The sequence below is a fragment of the Humulus lupulus genome, chromosome X (assembly GCF_963169125.1).
Source record: "Humulus lupulus chromosome X, drHumLupu1.1, whole genome shotgun sequence".
NCBI classification, from domain to species: Eukaryota; Viridiplantae; Streptophyta; class Magnoliopsida; order Rosales; family Cannabaceae; genus Humulus; species Humulus lupulus.
This window is the reverse complement of record NC_084802.1, coordinates 6,933,065-6,959,050: the sequence shown is the minus strand read 5'-3', so window position 1 is coordinate 6,959,050 and position 25,986 is coordinate 6,933,065. Positions and strand designations below refer to the sequence as shown.

At 40.0% G+C, this 25,986-nt stretch overlaps 2 protein-coding genes across 10 annotated transcripts in view; both read right to left on the bottom strand.

The window, feature by feature from the left end:
• LOC133806881 (L10-interacting MYB domain-containing protein-like) overlaps positions 1-7,618 on the bottom strand; it is a 9,797-nt gene extending 2,179 nt beyond the window's left edge. The window contains exons 1-4 of one of the 3 annotated variants that reach the window (XM_062244970.1): positions 7,442-7,549; positions 6,031-6,531; positions 5,713-5,944; positions 5,514-5,635 (exon numbers count right to left, since the gene is read on the bottom strand). In XM_062244970.1, coding sequence (XP_062100954.1) covers positions 5,514-5,635; positions 5,713-5,944; positions 6,031-6,045 — 369 coding nt within the window. In that variant the 5' untranslated portion in view covers positions 6,046-6,531; positions 7,442-7,549. Of the gene's footprint in view, positions 1-5,134; positions 5,636-5,712; positions 5,945-6,030; positions 6,532-6,572; positions 7,351-7,441 lie in introns of those variants that run through there. The other 2 variants (XM_062244969.1, XM_062244968.1) reach the window with 2 other exon arrangements.
• On the bottom strand, positions 7,586-25,986 carry LOC133806879 (somatic embryogenesis receptor kinase 2-like). 7 transcript variants are annotated; one of them, XM_062244965.1, is made up of 9 exons: positions 25,379-25,981; positions 24,430-24,562; positions 24,260-24,331; positions 23,404-23,547; positions 22,820-22,891; positions 22,635-22,706; positions 22,437-22,549; positions 8,859-8,873; positions 7,586-7,789 (listed from the first exon to the last, which is right to left on the bottom strand). In XM_062244965.1, the coding sequence occupies exons 1-9, from the start codon at positions 25,467-25,469 to the stop codon at positions 7,779-7,781; spliced, it is 723 nt and encodes a 240-aa protein (XP_062100949.1). In that variant the 5' UTR covers positions 25,470-25,981; the 3' UTR covers positions 7,586-7,778. The 7 variants fall into 7 exon arrangements, 5 of the variants coding, with proteins under 5 accessions (XP_062100949.1, XP_062100950.1, XP_062100946.1 ...); XR_009879087.1 differs by lacking the exons at positions 7,586-7,789; positions 8,859-8,873 and adding exons at positions 9,255-9,906; positions 10,348-11,644; XR_009879088.1 differs by lacking the exons at positions 7,586-7,789; positions 8,859-8,873 and adding exons at positions 12,235-12,486; positions 12,994-13,066 and having other exon boundaries at positions 25,379-25,980.

The window sequence follows — 25,986 nt, the reverse complement described above, 5'->3', positions numbered from 1 at the left end:
GCGATTTTGGGTCATTACAACTATCCCCTCCTACTGAGAATTTCGTCCTCGAAATTTACCTGAATAACTCAGGATACTGATCCCGCATCGCCGTCTCTAACTCCCAGGTCGCTTCTTCGACCTTACTATTCCTCCATAACACTTTCACTAACGGAATTGTCTTATTCCGCAGAACTTTGTCCTTCCGGTCTAAAATCTGGACTGGTCTCTCCTCATAGGATAAGTCCGTTTGTAGCTCTAGGTCCTCATACTTCAACACATGTGTTGTATCAGAAACATACTTTCGCAACATAGAGACATGGAACACGTTATGAACTCCTGATAGAGACGGTGGCAAGGCCAGCCTATAAGCCACCTGCCCAACCCTCTCTAGAATCTCAAAGGGTCCAACAAACCGAGGGCTCAGCTTGCCCTTTACTCCAAATCTCCTCACACCTCTCAACGGTGAAATTCCCAGAAACACGTGGTCCCCAACCTGGAACTCCACGTTTCTACGCTTAGGATCAGCGTAGCTTTTTTGTCTACTCTGCGAGGCAAGCATTCTAGCTTGAATCTTTTCAATGGCCTCATTAGTCTTCTGAACCATATCTGGCCCCAAATACTTTCTCTCACCCATCTCATCCTAGTGAATAGGCGATCTACACTTCCTTCCATATAACATTTCATAAGGAGCCACTCCAATCGTGGACTGATAACTGTTGTTATATGAAAACTCAATTAATGGGAGATACGTACTCCACGAACCCTCGAAGTCAATCACACATGCTCTAAGCATGTCCTCCAATACCTGAATCGTCCTCTCAGACTGTCCATCAGTCTGAGGATGAAAAGCTGTGCTAAACTTCAACTGAGTCCCCATGGCTCTCTGCAGAGCTCCCCAGAACTTAGAGGTGAAGATATGGTCTCGATCAGATACAATCGACTTTGGAACCTCATGGAGACGAACTATCTCCCTCACATACAGTTCTGCATATTGTTCCACGGTGTAAGTTGACCTCACTGGTAGGAAATGAGCTGACTTGGTGTATCTATCCACTATCACCCACACCGAGTCATGAAGTCCAACTGTCCTGGGTAATCTTCCTACGAAATCCATCGTAATATCCTCCCACTTCCACTCTGGGATACCCAAAGGCTGAAGCAACCCCGCTGATCGCTGATGCTCAGCCTTAACTTGCTGACATGTCAAACATCTATATACATATTCAACTACATCCTTCTTCATCCCGGGCCACCAGTATAATGTCCGTAGATCCTAATACATCTTCGTGGTACCCGGATGAAGTGAGTATGGCGCAGTGTGAGACTCATCCAATATCTCACGCCTAATTCCCTCATCCGCCAGAACACATATCCGCCCCTGATATCGGAGCAAACCTATCTCTGAAACTGAGTAATCCTTAGCTGTCCCCGCTAAGGCATGCTGCCTACTATCCTGCAACTGCACATCTGTCAACTGACCCTCCTTGACCTGCTCTAACAGGGTCGACTGTAGAGTGATATTGGCTAACTGGCCCACCACCAGTTCTATCTTTGCCCTGACCATCTCATCAACCAATTCTCTCGAGATCTGAGTAGAACTATATAATTGTCCTGGGCCCCTCTGGCTCAACGCATCTGCCACCACGTTGGCTTTCCCAGGGTGGTAAAGGATATCATAATCATAATCCTTAACCAACTCCAACCAACGTCTCTGTCTCATATTCAGATCTTTCTGGGTGAAGAAATACTTCAGACTCTTATGGTTGGTGTATATCTCGCACTTCTCTCCATACAGATAATGACGCCATACCTTCAGTGCGAACACCACTGCCGCTAACTCCAAATCATGAGTCGGGTACCTCTGCTCATACTCCTTCAGCTGTTGAGATGCATAGGCTATAACTTTCTCATTCTGCATCAGCACACAGCCTAAACTCAACCTTGACGCATCACAGTAGACCACAAACTTCCCTTCCTCCGAAGGAAGGCTCAACATAAGCGCAGAAATAAGCCGTCGCTTCAATTCCTGAAAGTTGTTCTCACACTTCTCTGTCCAGATGAACTTCTGATTCTTTCTTGTCAACTCTGTCATCGGCGAAGAAATCTTCGAGAACCCCTCTACAAATCGCCTGTAGTAACCAGCCAACCCAAGGAAACTCCACACCTCCGAGGCATTCCTCGGCCTCGGCCAATCTCTAACTGCTTCTACCTTGGACGGATCCACCTTAATCCCTTCTGCCCCAACTATATGTCCAAGAAAGGTCACCTCTGGTAGCCAGAACTCACACTTCTTAAACTTGGCGTACAACTGATGCTCCCTTAACCTCTGCAAAACCTGTCGGAGATGCTGCTCATGTTCTGCCTCTGAACTGGAGTATACCAAGATGTCGTCGATGAAGACAATGACGAACTGATCCAAAAAGTCCTTGAACACCCTGTTCATCAGATCCATAAAAGCTGCTGGGGCATTGGTCAGACCAAAAGACATGACCAAGAACTCATAATGCCCATAACGCGTCTGGAAAGCCGTCTTCGGTATATCCTCATCTTTGATCCTCAGCTGGTGATAACCAGATCGAAGATCAATCTTTGAGAACACCGTCTTACCTTGCAACTGATCGAACAAGTCATCAATCCTTGGTAGAGGGTACTTATTCTTAATAGTTAAGTTGTTCAATTCTCTGTAATCAATGCACATCCTCAAAGTCCCGTCCTTCTTCTTAACAAACAACACTGGAGCGCCCCAAGGAGAATAGCTAGGCCTGATAAACCCTAAATCCAGAAGTTCTTGCAGCTGTATCTTCAACTATTTCAATTCTGTTGGTGCCATCCTGTACGATGTCCTTGATACTGGTTCTGTCCCCGGTGCCAACTCAATCTCAAACTGAATCTCCCTACGCGGCGGCAACTCTGGTAGATCCTCAGGGAAGACATCCAAAAATTCACATACCAATCTGGTCTCTCCCGGCCCTGTCGGCATAACTCTGATGGTATTCACCACACTGGCCAAGAAACCTATGCATCCCCCCTGCAACAAGTCCCTGGCTCTCAACGCTAAAATCATGGGTATGCGGGGTCCAAACACCGCACCCACAAAGACAAAAGGGTCCTCGCCCTCAGGCTCAAAAGTCACAATCTTCTTTCTGCAGTCAATCGTAGCTCCATATCTGGCCAACCAGTCCATCCCTAAGATCATATCAAAATCCTCTAAATCTAACTCAATCAAATCCACCAAGAGTTCCCTACTATCAACCATCACTGGCAGTGCCCTAATCCATCTCCTAGAGACTACCAGTTCCCCTGTAGGCAACAGAGTCCCAAACCCTGCGGTCCGATACTCACTAGGTCTACACAGTCTATCAATCACTCTACTAGAAACAAAAGAATGTGTAGCACCAGAATCAATCAATACTGTAAAAGGAAAGCCAGCACTAGAAAGCTGACCTGTCACTATTGAGGGACTAGCCTCAGCCTCTACTTGAGTCAAGGTGAATACTCGAGCTGGAGTCAAGCTATCCACCTTTCCTGCTTCACCTTTCTTTACCGTTGGGCAGTCCTTCCTGAGATGTCCCACTGCCCCACACACGAAACATGCCTTGGCCCGACACTTGCTCAGATGGCGTCTTCTACACCTCGGGCACTCTGGATAGGTCCGCCATGCCTCGCCGCCACCCTGACAGCCTCTCTGACCACCCCGACCCCTCCTATTAGAACCAGGAGCGGCCGAAGTGTCAGGAGTCTTTCTCTTGAAGTCACTGGGGCCTCCACCCCTACCTGCCCCTGAATAAGGAGGCACCGCCCTGCGGCCCTCATGCCTCACTGCGCTCTCCTTCCATATCTTGTTCTCCGCTTCCTCGGCGGTAAGAGCCCTCTCAACGGCCTGGGCATAGGTTATTCCTCCAGGTACCGTTGTGATCCTGACATCCCGCGCTATCATAGCATTAAGCCCCCTGATAAAATGATCTTGCCTAGCAGCATCAGTAGGCACAAGATCTGGTGCAAACTTCGCAAGTCTATCAAATTTCAGGGCATACTCAATAACAGTCATATTGCCCTGTACCAAACTCACAAACTCATTGACCTTTGCTGCCCTGACAGCAACATTGTAGTACTTCTGGCCAAACAAATCCTTGAAACATTCCCAAGTCAAAGTGGCAACATCTCTGGTCTGCGATGCCACTTCCCATCAAATGCGGGCATCCTCCCTCAACATATAAGTGGCACAGGCCACCCTATCCCGTCCCTCAATTCTCATGAAATCCAGAATTATTGTAATCATGGTTAGCCACTGCTCGACTTTCAACGGATCCGGTCCACCCTCGAAAACTGGGGGTTGTTGCTTCCTGAACCGCTCATATAACGATTCCCACTTGTTAACAACCTCCCCAGGCTGCACAGCTGGTACCACTGCTGGTGGTAAAGCAAGGGCAGCACTCCCTAATGGAGCCTGCTGTTGCAGAATACGGATCTGCTCGTCTTGACTCTATAATCGAGCCTGCATCTCAGCCATTAACTGCTGCCAGTTCTCAAGCACTGGCGGAGGAGTCTGGCCCTGGTCATCACCCTTGGTCCCGGACCTAGTGCCGGCTAGTCGTGAAGATTTTCTTGGAAGCATAGCTATCCAAGTCAATCTGCAAATAACGACTCGGCGGTCAGACCATGACGACAGGGTAAAAGCTTATCCAAAACTCATCAATAGAACATAGGGCCAGTTTGGTACAGCTGTGCTGTGGGAAAAAGCAGCTGTAGCTGTGCTGTGAGAAAAAGCAGCTGTAGTTGTGCTGTGAGAAAAAGCTGCTGAGTGTTTGGTAAATTATAACTTTAGAAATACTGTGAGTTGGAAAAATTGTATATAAGTGTTTGGTAAACTAGATTATTAGATAGCTGTTAAATACAGAATGACCAAAATAGGTATCATATGTATTTAACTAATTTTGTTTGAATAAATTTATACATATTAACATATTTATAATTATTTTTTATTTTATTAAAAATAATAATGATTTTTTATAATATTTAATTCTTTTAATATATACGTATAATAAAATGATTAATTAAATTTTAAAAAATAAAAAATCAACATAAATATTGTCTATTTTTAAATTATTATAAATTTTGATCATAACAAATAATTTAAATTTAGTCAATTTGATACGACAAAATACAAAACTTAAATAAAATAAAATAGATAAGAATATAGTTTAATTATATCCCATTAAACTTGCAGCAATCAGATCTCTAGTATTGTCCATTTCATTTAAATTTGAAGCTCTAGCTGTCTCATCTTCATCTTCAATATTAGTTTGATCTTCTACACAATAATATGGATTATCTCTAATTTTCTCAAAATGTCGATCACGTTTTGCATGCCTTCGAATGTAATTATGCAAGGTCATTGATGCAATCACTATTTTCACTTGCTTCTGATATGGATAACTAAGCATATCTCTTAATATTTTCCATCTTTTCTTCCATACTCCAAAAGTTCTTTCAATAACACTTCGAAGAGAAGAATGTGCCTGGTTGAATACCTCTTTATAACCCGTAGGTTTGCTACCTCGTTGAAATTGTGGTAGATGGTATCTTTGGCCTTTATATGGTCCTAAAAAACCTGTAATTTGTAGGTATCCCGCATCCACTAAATAATATTTTCCTGTCAAATAAAATATAAAAATATAATTACAAAATTATAAAGACTTTAATATTTTATAAATGTGTTTAGATGACAACCTTGGGGAGGTTTTGGAAAATTTGAAGTTGAATCACGTAAAGCTGTATAGAAAATTCTTGTATCATGAGCAGAACCTTCCCACCCAGCATATGCATATATAAATTGCATATCAAAATTACATATTGCCATGACATTCTGAGTTGGTATCCCTTTTCTACCAACAAATGGTACTTGATCTTCAAGTGGAATTACAACATTCACATGTACACCGTCTATTGCGCCAATACAGTTCTAGAAAAAAAATACAAGATTATAAAAATATACTCTAGTTAGAAAAAAATTATTAAAAAATTGTATAATTTTAAAGTATGACTTACCTTAAAATGAGGCATTTATCTAGAATCTTTCAATATCTCTTCAGGAACATCTTTAAATTCTGGTGGTTTTAATACATCTACACTCATATGACATAAAACATCTAAAACCTTGTTGAAATATCGACTAACTGTCTCGCCTGAGTGTTGGAATCGCTCTTGTGTTAATCGGTTTCCAGCACCGTGACCTAATGTAAATAAAAACATGCCTAATATCTCAAGAGCACACATTCTCTTTGAACCCTTAAATCCATAATTAGTTTCCAATTCATAGCATAATTTAATGAAAACATCTTTCTCCATCCTAAACATGCTATAACATCTACTTTCATTTCCTTTTAATATTTCCATCAACCACATATGACCAGTTTGAGAAGAATTCATACAAGGTGTCTTTTCAATTTATGTTGTATAATAATGTTGAACAAAGCATGTAGCTATAGACGCCGATTGTAACTCAATCTCCTCATCCGTGTTTGCCATTATTTCTAATTTAAAATAAACCTGTGTATATTAAAGAGTATATAAAATACATGCCAAATAGCCATAAAGTCTTCATAACAAATGCAAGTGAAAAACATAATAAAGCATATTTATATTAAATAGTGACAACACCAAATCTTGAGAGCAATTTAAAAAAAAAGTCTGTAAAGAAATAACATAATAAACATATACTAGCGTCATAACACAAAGTTTAGAAAATAAATACTACTACTACTATAAGTCATAGTATTATAATTATCCCAGAGTATGCTCATTCTTGAGCCAAGTAAGCATCAACTCAGGTTCTTCCAATGAAGCAAACATCTCTCTCTTCTCTTTCATGATAAACAAGCGAGTTGCAAATAAATACAAGCTGCTCCCTTTCTCAATTCCAGGCAAAGAATTTAAAATTTTCATAACTTTGGTAATACTATTCTCCTTTCTAGCTGTTTCAATATTTCTACTCCTTGTCTCCGCAGCATCAGGAAGGCGACCAATTTGTTCAAATATCATTAAAGGCCCTGTCTTCTTTATTTTTCCTTTTCCATGTTTCATTGCTTTATTTTGTTTCTCAAGTGGCTCGGCTAATCTCTTGTTATTTTTCTCTCTAAGAAATCTATCAGTATTAGGCATCTCTAGATCATCGTCACTACTCTCAAGTTGTTCATGTAAGGTTTCAATATTGTTAAAAGGTTTTTCAGACTCAGATGGAATTATTCCAGATGAAGGTGTCCAAGCATACTCTCCTGTAGCAACAGTGTTCATGAAAATCCTATCTAATTTTTCCTCTACCTCTGGTTCAATTCCCCGAATGCGAAACTTTGCAACATCGGGATGACTCTACAAATTTTTTTTGTTAATTAAATGTAACATTTATGAAAAAAAAAAGTCTTTTAGTTTCATATAAATATTTAACAAGATTATAATGTACCTGTAATTTACTATTCCACCAATCTTCAGTTGCATCAATTGTATTCTTTTTTATATTCCATCCTAAGCCAGTTTCTTTTCCCTTGAGTTGCTTCCAAAGCTTCCATTCATTTTTTAATCCATCCCACTTATTTTTCAATTGTGGTCTAGTGTAATCTCTTCCAGTTGCTTTCTTCATATTTGTAATCAAGTTTACATATCCAACTTTATCTAAATAAGTAGTAGGACGATGCCCATCATCAACCTCTTTGATACAGAAGTCTAAGAAAAAATTCAAACTCTCTGAATTCCATATTGCTTTACTTCTTGGTACGTCACTCTTGGTGCAAATATTATTTTCATTTTCCATCTAATAAAAGTGAAATGATAAGTATAAAAAAAATACAAAAGTAAAATGATGTATCCATATACGCAACAACTCTTATCAATCACTACCATCTATGTAAAACTAAATAATTCAACTAAAGTTCAACATATCCAACTTCAAGACTATTCTTAAAGAATCCCTTGGGAGAAGATAAAACACACACATATGTACATTCATAAACATATAAAAAGGTTACTATAAATCAACTTTTGAAGTGAGAAAATTAAGTAAAAATAAAAGAACTAAAAAGATATTTTTGTTATGTATATGGCAACCATAAATGATTCATCTTTGAATGTAAAAATTGTATTTTTAATGTCCACTTCTCGGCTGAGAGGGCAGACAACCATAAATGAAATTATTTTAATTATAGATATTGTTAGACAAAATATATCTCCTTTATATTGTTTATTTCACTCAAAACAAAAAGATAGTAATCTAATCTAGTTTTTGTATTAAAAAAGCATATCTATTCTTTCATGGTAATTCTTATTCTTTATTATTAAAGTTTATTTAGAAAAAAGATTAAAAAAAAAAAAAGGCTGTGTACTCTCTCTGTGTCGTACTCTATTGGCACCCATCACTCTGTATTTTTCTTGGTCAATCACAAAGGCTCCTTTTTCAGTCAATGTTGAATATTCAACTCTACATATGACTTTACTTCTTTCAGTGTTGAATATAACTTTATATACGACTTTAATTCTCTCTCTATCTCTCTCTCTCCTCTGCGTTCTACTCTATATATCCATTAGAAACAAAAAAAATCTCTCTCGTTTGCGTCGTACTCTATATATCCATTAGAAACAAAAAAAAAACAAATGCACTCTATATATCCATTAGAAACAAAAAGGAAATGCATCAAAATAAACCACTAAACAAGTCCAACCCATATATATATATACACACAAATATATTGGTATGAAGAAGATCGAATAACCCAGTATCACAGAAACAATAATCAAACCACTGTACAAATATATATATATATATAAAATGCCCTTTAATAAATCTGTGTTTAATATAGCATTCAAAAAAAAAGTTAGAGAAATACCTTGACTTGATTGTGCTGGAGTTTTTGATAGAGAAGTGTAGTCCGTGAGGAAGAAGGAAGAAGAAATGGTGAGGCAAGGTGAAGAAGATTTAACGATTGAAAAAGAAGACCTAATAATTCTAATTTAAATGAGGTATTTTGGTCCAAAAAAAATATCATTAAACAACAATTTCAGCTTTCCGTATAAGCTAAAATCTCAAAGTTGGTGTGGGCCAACTTTGATAAAAAGCTATAATTTTAACCTAAATTCCTAAAAAAGCTATTTTTTTTATTTTACCAAACACTTTTTAGTCAATAGCTTTTTTAAAAAGTGCTTTGGGCTTTTCAAAAAGCCATTCCAAACGAGGCCATAATCAATCACAAATAGCCAACCCATATAAGCATCCATACACTATATACAATTAATCATCCACATACCCATTTACATGCACGACAATGTTAATAAACATGCCTCAATATTTTCACACAGCAGTCAAGGGCCAAGCCCTATCAGTACCTCATGCTTCCCAGCAATTCAATGAATCACAAAATGCATAGCTCATCTCAGGCACATAAGCACATAAACACACATATACACCTTACCAACCTTGACTTGAGCTTGTCTCCAGCAGCGAATGTACATGTCCAGGCTGTCTTCAGGAATCCTTAAACCTAGGACGCTCTGATACCAAGTTGTAACGCCCTGGATAGCCAAGACCGTTACACTGTGTACTTATAAAGGTGCAAGACTTGCTAATCAAGTCAATATTTTAAAGACGTGTCACTAAGCATGTAGAGTCAGGGTTAGAAAGGTTTTGGTCTCAAAAGACTCATTTCATATATTTAAACTGTAGTAAACATGGGATCCCATAAGAAAACAAGTTTTAAATAAGTTTACAGACTCCCAAAAGTACATGAGTATTCACTAGCCATACTAAGGCAAAACAAACAGACTTCAGGTTTCACGTTCTTGCCTAAACCTCAACCGTGGCGGCCGAGCACCTGGCTATGTACATTCCGCTCGTTGAGCTCTCCAATCAAGGCTGGTCTAATTTTCCCTTGCCTTTACCTGCACCACGTAGCACCCGTGAGCCAAGGCCCAGCAAGAAAACATTTTAAACAGTTCAGTCAATAAAAACAGACAATTAATTCATTATGCATGTATTCCCATCAGATAGTCCCCAACAGATATTCAGCACATATAATCAGATTCAAGGTACATTCTATCACATATAACACTCATATCACATAGTATTCAGGGCCGACGACTTAGGCCGCACCCTCTGTTTAACCCACTGACTCCGGCCCGCTTAAACCGAGCTCAGTGCATAATAAGCTGTCCTCGGCTACCAGTGGCCGAGCCGCGCCCTGTGCGCTAGTGAAACCCTTGGCACTCTTAGGCCGTTGGTTCACTAAATGGCTTGCATGGCATAATACCATCTTTTCAAGCATTTACAATAAGGAGCCCTTAGTCCCGTCACATATATTCAACCAGGTGCAGTTTTCTTACCTTTAGTCTGTGCAGTTATTGGATTACGAGCAACGCCTCTCAAGCACGATCCGCTCCCAAGCCTAAGTCTTTATCTCCTAGTCACAACCAAAGTATAGGGTTCCATTAATACTCCAATATAGGTTTCTAGTTACAAAACTAACTCCCGGGATTCCAAATCCCACCAAGCACGGTGGTGAAACCAAACCCAAGCACACTAGACCACTTTCCCGTGCCTAAAACCCTCAAAAATTCATGAGTGCAACCAAGGGCTGCGGCCCCTGAAGCCTAGCCGCGGCCCTTCCCCAAAACAGAACCAACACCACAGCTGAAGGAGGACACGCGCCGCGACCCTTGCTTTGGGCGCCGCGGCGCTTGCCTTTGGCCGAGCCTCCTTGGCTCCTTTGCATGCTAGGGCCGCAGCGCTCTAGAACAGAGCCGCGACCCTCCCCTTCGAACCCAGAATTTACACCATTTCAAGGTTCAAAACCTCAGCCACAACCACCCTTAAGCTCCCTATTTCAACACCCAACAAATCCAATACCTTTAACATGACTTAAACAATTTAATTCCACAGAAAACTCAACCCAACCCAACACACACTAATCTTCTCTTTTCAATTTCTGAAACTCAAGAGCTATGAACATTCAAACCAGCCATCCAAACCCAATCTAAAACCTCTAAACCATGAGTTAAAACTTACCTCTTCTGTTGAATCACATCACCAAGCCAAAGCCAAGCTAAATCTCCAAGTTTCCTCCTTAATTCTGCCTTAAGACATCAAAACCATGTTTGCTTCAAAACTTGACCAAAACCCAGCTAGAACTCAGAATTCAACCACAGAAAAGAAGATTAGATGCTTACCTTAATCCTTGTTTTTGTTCTTGATTTACTCCTGAGCTAAACCTCCAAATCCTCACTACAAATCTCAGAAATTCCTGCTTGTTCCCCCTTAAGTTCACTGTGTTTTTCCTTCCCTTTGTTTTCCTTGAGAGTGAGAGAGAGCTGAGATAAAAGTTTTAGTCGGTTTGTATTTTCTAAAGGCTTCCTTATGTCTATCTCACTCATTAAGTTAATCCCGAGGCTCGGGGTGCCGGAACCGTCCCCGAGGCCAAAATGGTAAAATCCCCCAATATTCCCGCCTAGACATCCTAACCTCAAATATATCTCCATATATTTATTTTCATGACCCGATAATCCAAATCGCTACCTGCTATCTAAAAATACCCCTGACTTATCCAAAGTCATATCTTAGGTCCCGTTGTGACTTTTTCCCGCTATCTGACCCTAGAATCGTCTTGAGTCGTGCTCTGCGAACCTGTCCACATAATAATGTGGTTCTCACATATATCACATATTTATTTCATATCACATTAACACATAATATCATCAATTATTATATAAACATTACTAAACATATAATTACTCATTTAAATCACAATTATTCCATTAATGCCATCTTGGCACACTAATCAAGGCTCTTAAGCCTTATTAGCGATTTTGAGTCGTTACAGGTCAGGCTAGCCCATATTATGATAAGTTAGGCTCAACACAGCCCATGGCACGAAATATTCGTGTTGTGCCCGAGCCCAGGTCGTGCTTTAAATGGGCCGATCTATTTTTGGCAAGCAGGCCAATTCATTTTTTTATACAGGCCTAAATAATCTAAGCCCAAATTTAGAACTTTTTAAGTTTTTCTTAAATAAAATTAAAATTTAAAATGGTATCAGTTTTTTTTTTTCAGGCCAACATATGATTGTCCAATCATCCAAAATGATTTGTGTAACACCCTTGTTAGCCAAGACCATCACACTATGTATTTTGAATAGTGCTTAGCCCGATAAACGGTCTTTAGGCCATAAACGTGCATCTAAATGTAAGCAATGGGTCAGGGTTAAAATTTCGGTCAAAATGAATGGATATTTTATTAAAAATGTTAAACTGTACATGAGATCTCATAATAATGTTTACAAAGTTGTTTACAGTCCAAAATGGTCATTACAACTCAAAAGTTACAATCCGCCGACCTAAGCGGCAAAAATAAGGTTTAACCTTAGTTCCTCTGAGAAACCTTGGTCATGGTGGTCAAGCGGTCGCATGTGTACACATCGCCACCTAAGCTCTCCACTCATGGCTGGGTAAGCTTTTCTTTTCCTTTACCTGCACCACATAGCACCCGTGAGCCAAGGTTCAGCAAGAAAACTTACTATTGCATGCATACAAGTACCAATAAATGATTATGGAATCATTCTGGGGGCCCTAGCTCTATTCAGATGACCATGGAGTCAACCTGGGTTTCTTTGCCCTAGCCATGTGACCATAAAGCCACCCTGGGCCTTTTGCCCTAGCTTTGAGTATCTAGCCATAGAACTAGTTAAGTGCTTTAGTTTTCTACGACCATTGGGTCATTGGGTCGGACGAGCATGTAATGCTCTCTTGATTAGATCTAATCATATTGACTAGCGCCCGACGCACTATTTTCGTTCTTGACTAATAAGTCAGTGCTTTACGGCCAGCGCTATTGCCGTTCTTGACTGATAAGTCAGTGCCTTTCTCAAGTAAATAATGCAACCAAACATTCATAATGCAACATATATCCATATATAGAGCACTCAACATGCTTCATCAATAATCATGTATGTCACATAATGAGTGCAGTTTTCTTACCTCCGGCTTAAGCGTAAAATAAATTAAGAACGACCCTTGAGCACGATCCTGACCTTGAGCCCTTAGCGGTAACCTAATCATAATCAAATATGAAATCCCATCAATAATCAGCAATTGAAGGTTCCCAGACCAAGTCCTAGCCCCCGGGACCTCAAATTCTACCAAACCGGGTAGTAGATTCGATCCCGAGCCTTAAGGTTTGAAACCTCGACCTTAAAACCTATGTTGGCTTAAAAGAACTAGGCGAGTCACGACCTGCCTCCAAGGGTCGCGACACACCTCCCAGACAAAATGCCCCATGTCTGGGTGCCAGGGGCGGGCCGCGACTTGCCCTTGAGGGTCGCGACACGCTATCAGGACAGAGCCCCTCCTAGGCCCTGGGGTTCGCTCAGGTTGCGGCGCCCAAGAACATAGCCGCAACTTGACCCTGCGTACCCAACACCCCTGTTTTCCTTAGCTCAAAACTCACCACAAAACACTTCCAAACAATCCCAAAATCAAAACTAAAACTCAATACAACATTATCACCAAACCAGCAACAAAACCCAAGCTTTAAAACAATCAAAACATTACCAAAAACCCAATTCTGTAACCAAAATTTCAAGCTTAAGAGCATCATAAAAACAGAGAAATAACTTCAAAATTCAAGCTTAGAATCATTACCTCAATCACTGAATTTCCCGTAGCTTTACCCAATCAAGAACCTAGCTCAAACTGAGCTTCAAGAAAATCAAAGAGGAAAAGAGAGAGAAAGTGTGTCCGAGAGAGAGAGTGTGCCATGTTCCTTTGGTTCGTTCTACAACCTTCCCTTGGCTAAGCATATCTAAACTTTAAGGGGAAATGACCAATATACCCCTAGGGCCAACCTTCTATCTCAAAGCCCTTTAAGGGCAATTTTGTCATTTTCCACATACCTCATTTATCATAATTAACGTCTCGCAATTCCCGTTACTCCCAATGTCCTCAAATAATTACCAAATCATTTCCCATTACTCGCTCAATCCCGGTAATGTACTAAGTACCAAATTACCCCTAGGTTCACCCCGAGCCTAATATTTGACCCCGTTATGACTAAACTGCTAACTTGTTTCCTAGGATCGTCTCATGCCGAGTAACTCAAATATATCCACATAATAATGTGGTCTCACCCATATATCACATACATGCACATAAATATACAAATACACCATCAACGGGCCAATATTAAGAAAATGCCCTTCTTATAAGAAACGATCCCATATATATGCAAATACAACCCACATAATCATGCATGTAATCATATAATAACACATTAAACCAATTATGGCTCTCCTGGCCCTAATTCAGGCACTAAGCCATATTAGGAAATTTGGGATGTTACATGTCGCCACATAGAGAGATACAGTTTGTTATTGAAATGGTACCTGGGATAGAGCCAATGTTTAGGGCACCTTACAGTATGGCTCCAGTAGAGTCGAAAGAATTGAAGATACAATTACATGAGTTGCTAGACTTGGGTTTCATCAGACCCAATTTCTCGCCATAGGGTGCGCCAAATTTTATTTGTGATGAAAGAGGATGGGTCTCTGAGTATGGCCCTTCTTATAAGAAACGATCCCATATATATGCAAATACAACCCACATAATCATGCATGTAATCATATAATAACACATTAAACCAATTATGGCTCTCCTGGCCCTAATTCAGGCACTAAGCCATATTAGGAAATTTGGGATGTTACATGTCGCCACATAGAGAGATACAGTTTGTTATTGAAATGGCACCTGGGATAGAGCCAATGTTTAGGGCACCTTACAGTATGGCCCCAGTAGAGTCGAAAGAATTGAAGATACAATTACATGAGTTGCTAGACTTGGGTTTCATCAGACCCAATTTCTCGCCATAGGGTGCGCCAAATTTTATTTGTGATGAAAGAGGATGGGTCTCTGAGGATGTACATAGATCACAGAGAACTGAACAAGTTGACCATTAAGAACAGGTATCATTTGTCAATGATAGATGATTTGATTGATCAATTACATGAAATAGAGTTGTTGTTAGGCCAGTTGGCCAACATTGCGCTACAGTCTACACTGTTGGAGAAAATAAAGGAAGGTCGGTTGGGTGATCCACAGCTGACAAGGATTAGAGGGGACGTCCTAGCTGAGGTATCTAGGGACTATACAGTATCAGATATAGGTTTAATGAGATATAAAGGTTAGATCTGTGTTCCGATGGATATTGTAACGCCCTAAACTCCAAGGACCGTTACGGTGAGCATTTTAAACAGTGCTAAACTCACTAATCGAGTCATTTGGCCATAATCGTGTAACTAAGTAGGAATAGCGGTTTAGGGTTAAAATTTTTGGTTAAGATATAACGTTTTACTGAAATGTTTACCATATACATTGGGATCCCAAAAATATAATTTAAAGGTTATTTACAACAAAATATTTACAACCAGCCGACCTAAGCGGCAAAATAGGGTTTAACCCTAGTTCCTCTTTCAACCCTTGGCCGTGGCGGTCGAGCACCCGCATATGTACACATTGTCACCTAAGCTATCCAACTCAAGGATGGTCCAGCTTTGCAACGCCCTGGGTAGCCAAGACCGTTACACTGTGTGTTTAAAATAGTGCAGGACTTGCTAATCAAGTCTTTCAAACGAAAACATGATCCCAAAGTCATAAACAGGTAAAGTTTAAAAGATTTTGGTCATAAACAGATAATTTTCATTAAAATGATTGTTTAGTACATGGGATCCCAAAATAGGGTTACTCCTCTCGAGCTCGAATCATCTTGTTTGAGGGTAAAAGATGCATCAAGAAACTTATACAAGTGTCGAACCCTTGCTTATTGTGAGTTGCGAGTTCACTTTATAGGCTCGAAACACCTTTGAGGCTACATACTATTCGAGCCCACGAGATCTCTGACTGGTGGACCTCATAATGACCTTGCTTATTTCGAGCTTACACCATACAAACTTGAATTTCGAGGTCAAAAGATCTCGTTCTCGAAATCTGGGTGTAACATTTTGCCCCCTCAAAAGTATCGGTTCGAATCCCATTTGAAGGAAACTTTTGAATTGCCCATTTTTTGAAAACTGAACTGCCTACCACACTCGAGTGTGGACACGCATCAGCCACATGTTGCTCAATCAAAGTACTTGAGTACCTTGTCAGCACACCTACATCCTTTCATGTTCCAGCTTTTTGCTGCCATTGTTACATTCACACCTGACCGTTGGATCAAGGGTCCACCTGACCAAATCCAGCCAAAGGCCCAGATTAGCTGGACCCTTGATCTCCTCTTGGGACATATATATAATTGTGTCGTCCCATTCTTCTTCATTTTAACATTTTGAGTTTCAAAAAGAAAAACCAAAGCCAAAAAATCATTTTTCCTCTTTGCATGTTTTCTAAATCGAGAAAACAAAACAATCTTGGCCTGTTCGACTCTGTGAGATCACTCTTGCAACCACTCCTTCAGTCGTCAATTTCATTGTATCCACAAGCTTCAGTGTGTAAGTTTCATGTTCTTGACTCCATACATTTATTTTTTTTCGTGCATTTTTATGTTTCTGCTAAACCGATAACGTATTTACTAGTTTCTCACTAGTTTTATAAGAATATTTGTAGCAATTAGTAATCTCATCCACACTGTTTAGCTGATACTGCGTAAATTTTGGGTTCAAAATCTTTGATATCATGGGTTTCAAACCCAGATTTAGTTCAAAAGACGTAAATGTAGGTTATTTATTTATTTATTTTAGACTACGGGCAAGGTATTGTGTAGACCAAGAAATAGGGTACTGAATTAGGGTTTTAAATTGCATGTTTCCCAAAATTATCGCCTTTTTGGGTAACTGTCAACTTTTTCCCTAAAAATCCGAAATTCTTAAAATAAATCCACTTTCCCTCCTTCGCGCCAACTACACGCTCGAAGCCCGAACCTTACAATGGCTCGGGGTATTTCCTCGAGTTCGACCCGTTCTTTCGAGATTTCAGTCTCGATCGAGCTTATTCCGTGATTTCGGGCATTCGAGCTTGAATCACTTAAAATTTTATTATTATTTCACTCTTTTCTTTCTTGCTAGAAATCGTAGAATCCGGAAAAACGGTGGGAGTCAATGCTCGCAGTTCCTTATTACCCGACAACTCCAAGTCCTGAATCGCCCTTCACTCGAAACCAGCGGCTAATTCACGAACATAAAGTGAGGTGCGAGCAAGAAGATATTCGAGCTCACTTCCGACGTCAAATTGACGTGGTCGAGGAGAGAAAAAGGAGGAAACTTCGGGTCACAATCTATCTAGATCCATACCCCGAGCTTAGACCGGTCCCTCTCGACCCCACGCTCAAAGTAACCGTTGCCTACAAGCCTGGTAAGCTTACTTTCTCGCTGATGGAGGATTCATCAAATCATCCGTCCACCTCGCGACCTGCTGCTATTCCTACCTCCAGGGGAGAATTTTTCGAGGTCGAGCATTACTGGAGCTCAGTTACTTCATTAGGAAAAATCTCCGACATCCTGGCTCGCCACGACCTAGGATTATCAGGCTCGCTAAGGTGTCAAGCTCCCACCTCCAACGAACGAAGCTGCTACGCCCTGGGCGATGGTTGTCCTGACAATAAACTTAAGCTCGTGACCTGGAGTCGCGAGCATATGAAGGCAGGGGCTCTACTACCCTTGAAATCCTTTTTTTTTAAGGATTTTCTGGATTTTGTTGGGCTCACGCCTTTCCAACTCCAGACCAATTCATACAGGGTCTTGTCAGCCCTAAGGTCGCTGTACCACGAATTAAAGTGGGAAGGACCTTCACTATGAGAGATCCTGTATCTCTTCTGCCTGAAAAGCAACCCCTCCCGGGCTCGGGGAGGAGACGGCTTCTACTACTTGTCGAGCTATCCCAAGGAGAAGAAATTTTTTGAAGACATGCCCAACCATCCCCCCAACTTCAAACTGGCCTTCTTCTGGACAGATGGCCTGGCTCCTTCGAAATTCTATTCATTCCAACGAATTCATAAGTACATATCCTCCCTTATTTTCATGCTTGATTAATGTTTAGGCTCGATCTAATTGATATGCGTCCATTTCTTCAACCAACTATCACCGCCCTACTCCTACAGACTCAATGAGGGAGCACAAGGAAGCTTTGCTCCAGCTGTAGTACGGCAGGCGTTCTCTATCTTATCTTCTTCATGAAGATAAGCTTCGAGCTTGCGGCCTTCTGGAGCAGGACTAGTCAATAGACAATGCCACCTACCAAAAATACATTATGTGGGAACACGTACCACTCCCTACTGACAAGCTTCCTTCGAGGCAGAGGTCAACGAGCTCAAGGGCCCGATCCCCAGCTCGTCGCCACATGAGTCTGTGCTCGGGAAATGATGCGAACAACGAGGCTTCGAGCTCGAGTGACAGAGGTAAAGTCATTCTCAGCTCGGCCTTGTGGTCTCCTTCCCTACTACAATATAAACTCGACACCCTGATCTTATTCCCAGATTTCAAGGATGATTTCTATGTATGGTCTTGGGTAGACGATAGGGTTCATAGATTTGATAGTTGGCTAGGGAAATACCAAACCATGTATATTTTAAATGAAGTTTGGGATGGGTAGTCGTTCAATACGGAAAAAATGATTATAGAGACCTTTCGAGGTTAACTTCCACATATAGGGAAAGGACTCCCCCAACCTCCTCTGAAGATAAGGGGATTACTTGGTCGCCGAGTATGAGCTCGGGGGAGAGTTCCAGTTAGGTTTCTCGTCACTTGAATCTTTGTTTCCATTAAATGTTAGCTTCACATTTACTTCAGTATTTTGAGCTCGTATACTAATGTGTGACTCGTTTATGCAGGCGATATGGACTCTGACCTCGATAACGTGCTCAATCATCGTTCAGGAGCCAAACAAAGCAAACGCCTGAGGGCATCCCAAAAAATGGGACGATCATCTAAGGTCCCAAAAAGGGCTGAGGTGACTCCTCCTCCTCCGGGTCCCCAAGGCCCAAGCCAAGTTGTGATCACAGACCCCCAGGTCGGGGTACCTGCCGAAGTTGCTCCTTCTCTGCCTCCTACCACTCAAATCCATCAGTCGACCGCACCAGCTCCGAAGAAGCTGGCTCCAACTTGTGAGCGTCTACTATCGATTTCGACTCTCTCTAGTGAGTACGTTATCGATAGTGCCGCTGGGACCCACGGAGCCACCCTCAGCTCGGAAGTTTTGTCTCGGGTGGGCCAAAACTTCAGCAATCTCAGTGCTCCTCAGTGGCAGTTCCTGACCAACACGCGAGTCTCCAATGCCTTTTATGACAAGGGTACCAAGCTCATCTCATCGGTAATTTTTCTCTTACTTTGTTGTTATTTGTTTGGGTTTTACTTGGTATATGCTCTGACCCAAGTTGTTTGTATATAGGCCCTTGCTGAATTTGCTCAGCTGAATTACAAGCTGAACAATAAGATTCATTCGAACATGTCCTATGCTCAAGAGTCGAAGAATCTCCAGCTCAAGCTCGCTAATGAGTTCAAAGCTGCCAAGTCGAAGCTGGAGGCCGAGCTCGAAGAGAAGAACTCGAGAATCAAAGAGCTTGAAGAGGAGAACTCAAGAGTCAAGGAGCTTGAAAAGTTAAACGCTAAGGTCGAGGAGGAGAAAAAGGCCACCATCGACATAATGGAGGGTGAAAAGGCTCACCTCCTCGAGGAATTCAAGCAAAAGAAGGATCGCACAGTAGACACGGCCATGTACAGGATCTGGGCCAACAATGCCGACCTTGATACAAGCTTCCTGGATACCCTCGAGGAAGAGTTCTTGGCGAGGTGGCAAGCTCAATTGAAGGCAGAGGAAGCTGAGGAGGAGGCTGAAAAGGCTAAGGAGATGCCAAATTGAGTTTAGGGTTCTATTTTAACCATTTTACAAAACATAGGGTCCAAAAAGTAATTTGTCAAAACACAGGGTCCAAACAGGTAATGGGACAAAACACAGGGTTCAAAAATGTATAAACCCATTAGTTAATTATATTTATAAACCTGAAAAGAAGCAATATTTTTCATAAGTTTAAGAAGGTGTTAAATTTTGACTGTCAGACTCTCCCTGAGAAAAAAAACTATAAAAAATTTTAAACACCTCATTGTGTGTTTGAAGATTGACTTCGTTGATTTATACAAAAAGATTCAAGAACACTTTGTATGCTACTAGAGGTAATCTCTTATCTATTTATGTGTCATTTAATATCTCGGTTGTTATTCTTCTTTTTCTCATTTAATACCAATAGTATCCACCAAGAAATGAAGCTCTCCACTAAAGAAGGGGTCAAAGTCATGTATGGTGACCAATCTTAGGTTGAGCTTGCTACGTAACAATGACCTGAGCTCCAACTATTAAGATCGATGAATTTGTGAGCATGGATAGTAACATCGTATGCCATGGTAGCGAGTTTGAGCTACTTCATTCTTTCACTTTAAGGACACTGAGGAGCTTCAGCCCCTAAGACCATGAAAGAAGGATAGGGCAAAGTTACTGAAGAGTTAGTTGCTTATAAAATCGACTCTAAGCATCATGAGTATGAGGCCTAGTTCAGATTTGGTCTCACTTTAGAGTTAAGCACCAAGCTAGAGAATTTCTCAGCGAAATATAAAGATGTCTTTACTTTGTGCCATGAGGACATGACAAAAATTGACCCTGAGGTCATTGCCCAACGTTTGAACGTAAACTTGAACGCGGAGCTGGTTGTTTAGAAACAAAAGAGCTTTAGTGAGGAGTGATATATGTTAAACCAAATGATTAATGTGTATTAATTTCCTTAAGTGTGTGCTTTGCTTCTTTTATTATATTGAGCATTACTCTTTTATTAAGCAGAGTCCACGTGTTGTGTGGTCCTGCTATATGTCACTATATAGCTCTTTTGTACCCTTTTCTCTAATTCAAGGAATACGAATTACATCTTTTCCATTCCTTTAGCTTTCTTTTCTATTATGGTATCAGAAGCCTAACATGCTCCGCCAATGGCCTCTGTCAATAGCCCCACATATTCCTCTTCTGCTCCTCCAGAGGAGACCACTCCTGCTCCTTCAGTACCAAATGTTTCTTCTCCGTCTCCTCTTGCACCATTACCTACGGTACCTTCTTTTTATACTACCACCCTACCCACTTTCCCTTCTGTCAATCAACTGATTGCAGTCAAGTTGGATGAAAACAACTTCGTGGTATGGCAAACACAAATGCTCAACATCATCATAGCTAACGGTTTGGAGGACTTCATCACTGGAAATCGCCCTTGCCCAGTTCCAAATGCTTCAGATTCTGTCGATCCTGTCCACCAGGAGGTTCACACTTGGAATCGATATAATCGACTCATTATGAGTTGGATATATGCCTCTATCATTGAATCGCTTCTCGGTCAGATTGTGGGTTATCGTACTGCAGCAAAAATCAGGCTTTCTCTTGACCAGATCTACTCTGTTGCGTCTCTTTCTCGGCTCTCGGAAGTTCGTACTCAGCTGCAGACCTTGAAGAAGGATGGTTTCTCTGCCTTCTCCTATATTCAGAAATTCAGAGGTTTATGCAACATTATGGCTTCTACAGGTGAACTCGTTCCGTACACATACCAATTGCTCTATTTCCTTAACGGATTGGGATGGGAATACAATGCCTATGTTATGCCTATTCAAGCTCGTGCTGATCGACCAACAATGGGAGAAGTGTATAGTTTGCTTCTCAGTTATGATGCTCGTCTATCTCGTCAAAATAGTGTGGATACACTCAGCTCCCTTCAAGCCAACTTTTCAAATCTGACCCCCAACATAGGCAGATCTAGACCACCATTGTTCAATCTGCCCCGTGCTCCTCAACATCGCCCACAACCTCCTTTTGCTGGTTCCCCTATGCCTAAACAACATCACTATGGCTCGTCCCCCACTTCGGCCTTGCCTTGTCCTCCAGCTATGTCGAAGCCGCGATGCCAAATTTGTTTGCGCCTTAGGCACACCACTAACATGTGTTACCTAATTGATTGATCTTTAACTTTTAAGAAAAATTACTTCTTAAACTTGGAAGAAAGAGCCCACCAATAACGAAATAAGAAAGCTTCACCAGCACATGTTTTATAACCACCAAGTAGGCAAGTGTAAACCTTTGATTATTTAGAAAATTTTAAGCATATACAGATAAAATTATTATCCACAGCTAACATTTGAACATCATATTCATCATTTAAAATAACAAATGTCTAATAATAATCATTTGGCTAGCATACTGACAAAAAGAGCTTAACTTCGGTTTTATATATAATTACAAAAGCAAATGCCTCATAAATAACAATTCAATCAGGCAACAGATGGTAAAACAATAAGCTAAAAAACTAACAGTAAAGATGGACATACTTTCATGTCCAGAATAAGAACAGGGTATGCATAACTTTTTCTTAATTCTGAAAGAACAAATTAAATAAGAAGCAACAAAATAATCACCTGGGGTTGAAATTGGGGGTGGTGGTACAAAAGGAGGAGGAGGCGAAAATGGGGGGGATCCAGGACAGGGCCGCCCAGTGACCGGGCCACATAGATTTAAGTTATTAGCAAAACTGCAAAAATGGAAAACGTCATGTTCAGCCAAGCTCTAGACATAAGAAATAGTGAATGTAAGAAAAATCAAACATAGCTATAAACCTGATGGGAGTGAATAAAGAAAATGAGCCATTGTCTGGAACCTCTCCAGTTAATTTGTTATTTGATAGATCCCTACGGTTTACAACATCAAGGCATTAAGTTATAAGTATACATATATTAAAAAAGAAAAAGAGAAGGTGGGAAAGAGAGAGTATAAGTTTGCATCAAGAGCAATAGTCACTTACAGCACTTGCAGTGAGGCGATGTTGGTCAACGACATAGGAATTGGACCCGTCAGACTATTGTTGTTAAGCCGACTATCCTTACACAAATATTACAAAAGAAATAATTTTAAGAACTAATACCATTACAGTAGAAAATTAACAGTGTAAAGACCTCAAACCAATCAAGGGAATAAATTTAATTTATGATGGAATATGGTTTCCACAATTCAAGATTTTGATGACATGTGAACTTCCAAATATAAACTCTCATCATATTTACCATTCCTTTTTTTTACTCTATCTCTCTCTTTAATAAAGATATCCCTTTCACATGACACTGCACAACATAAATTATAAGTAAAGAAGATTCGTGAAAATATTTATTAATTGACACAAGGACCTATAGAAAATCCTCATATATTCAACCCTCAAAGCCCACTTTCTTACATTATTCTTCACTTTGGTATTGTAAAAGGGTAATAGTTCAATAAAACCTGAAAAGTGAAAGGTATATAATTTTGAAAGAAAAAGTCTATGATGACATCATAGTACACCAACGAGATAAACAAATAATTAAGGTAAAGAATAAGAATAAGAGTACTCACAGAACTCTCAATTTTGACAACTTGCCCAAGGTGTCCGGGATAGGACCAGTAAAAGTATTCAAATACAGATCCAAGCTAACCAAGCTGGTCAAATTCCCCAAATCACTAGGAATTGTTCCACTAATGTTATTACTGTAAAGTTCCCTGTTACAAAGTGAAATTAGCATGTTATTTCTGCGTGTCAAGACAATAAAGGCGATATTGCATCAAAGCTAAATAAAAACTACAAAATTGGTTGATGAGGGGAAAAAAATGGAGAGATACAATTCCAATGTGTAAGGATATCCTAGAGAAAGAGAGAGATACAGTAATGCACCAAAAGTTAGCAATATCCCTCAAAATAGATGGATATTAGATGTTACTGACAAGCATAAATGTAAACTTGTACAAATCAAAACAGCCGATAAGATCATCAAATCATCACGTAGAAAGATAGCTTTGCTAAAGTGATTGTGAGTGCTTGGAAAGCATCAGAAAGTTATCAACATCATATAATTTCAAAAATACAAATATAATTAATTATTTATGAACATAAGTCGTATAATACTAGAAGCCTCCTATGAATTATGGCAATTTATTCACGACATTCAGTTGAGTAACACCTGCTTCAGCTATTGATTCTATTCATTCTCACTAGGAATTCTAAAAACGCCATTATTGATGTAAAAATGGTGTAAGACTATGCCAATTGAATTTCAAAGGCAAGAAAAAATGTAATAGGACCTATTTCAGTGCAAGATGCAATAGGCTGTTTTATTGCCCAAGGTGCGACCAATGTTCACTGATCAAAGGGCAAAAGCAAGGGATATTATAAAACAAAGAGCGAAAAGAGCTTTGAAGTAATACTACCACTTACAAATATTGTAGATTCTTGAGAAGGCCAAGCTGTGGAACAAGTTGACCAGACAAAGCAGCATTTCCAAGATCACTGCATAGACTGAACTTTAGCAAAAGGTACACGAGATCTTCTTAAACGAATTCATTAATTTAGCAGGTTTGGTGAGATTATCTATGGCAGAAACTTACACCCTTATCACACTATTATCATTGTTGCACGTGACATGAAACCATGTACACGGGTTTACAAGGGTGGGATTCCAACTCTGCAGAACGTTGTTGGGATCCTGTAAGTTGGTCCTCAGACTATGCAAGGCATCACCTGTTTCAAAGTGAATATATATAAGAATAAGTTCTTGCTGCAAAGAATGCACATTTGAAAACACCATATCAGAGTCTGAAAACAGAAAAACTGTTGGGGATACTAACCACCCATGAAAATCTCATGTACATGACACTAGAATACACAGAAACCTGAAGAAAATAAATGAGAGCCTTTAAAAATATGGGATTTAACACTTTTTCCTGATTTAAGGCGGCTGACATAGAACATGTGTAAGAATCTTGCAACCATTGACACACTAAACAAAAGGGTCATCACAAGTAGAGTCAACATGTAGAATAACATATAGAGTCAAGCGTATGGACTCAAGGTCTTTTCAAAGCGCAGAAAAAAGGATCTTAAACTACCATATTAGCTGAAAGTCTAATAGAATCCTTACTGTATACAGAAGTACGACCAACTCAAAAGGTTGCATCAGGGGAATACAATGGCATTTAAGAGAAATAAAAAAGTTACACCAAGTCAAGAGACATTTTCCAAGTGTCCATTAACTTCGCAAACTAAAACAACACAACTACAAGCCATAAATGTGTAACACCAAGGTGATCAACCCAATTTATCAATATTCCACCAACTTCGTTTACACAAAAAAGCATCATAAACAAGGAACATTTCCAAATATTCAAAAATAAAAAAGTATGTCAATACCCATTATCACATAAGTAACCAATAATGCTCCAAAAGAAATACCAAAGAAACAAAAAAACCAAAACCCATTTCTGGAAACTAATAAATAAAAAGATCAGAGCTACAAAAAAATCCCAAAAATAAAAATGAAAAATCATGCATACTCACCTTCCCTGTTAGCAGATACCATAATCACCCATAAGGGATGAACCACCAAAATCAACCAAAGGCAAAATGAAGACCAAAGCTTCCTCTCCATATTTCCCCCTTGCTTTTTTTGTCTAAGTGACCAAAAATCTTAGATCCAAATGGTATGCCACACCCAAACACAACATCACAAAAAACTCCTACCCCCACCCCCAACCAACTCCCCCTAACCAATCCCAAATCACCAAAAACCCTACCTCCCAAATCTCAACCCAGAGAAATCCCAACTCTCACCAAACCAACCCAATTTAAACACCCATTTATATTATTCCAAGAAAAAAAAAAAAAAAAAAAACAAATTTACATCAACTAAATAAGAATAAAAAGTTCGATCTCATCCCACCCAAAAGAAACCCCATGAAAACGAAACCATTTTCAAACATTTCCCATTCTTTCTCTGCTACCCTTTTCGCCAAACTTTCCCTTTTCCAAACTCTCTCTCTCTCTCTCTCTCTCTTCTCCCTGAGACTGAGTGTGTTTGTGAGATTGTAATCTCTCTCTCTCTTCTTCTTCTTTTTTATTAATATTATTATTATTTTCTCTTTTTCGAGTGAGGCGTGCACAGAGAG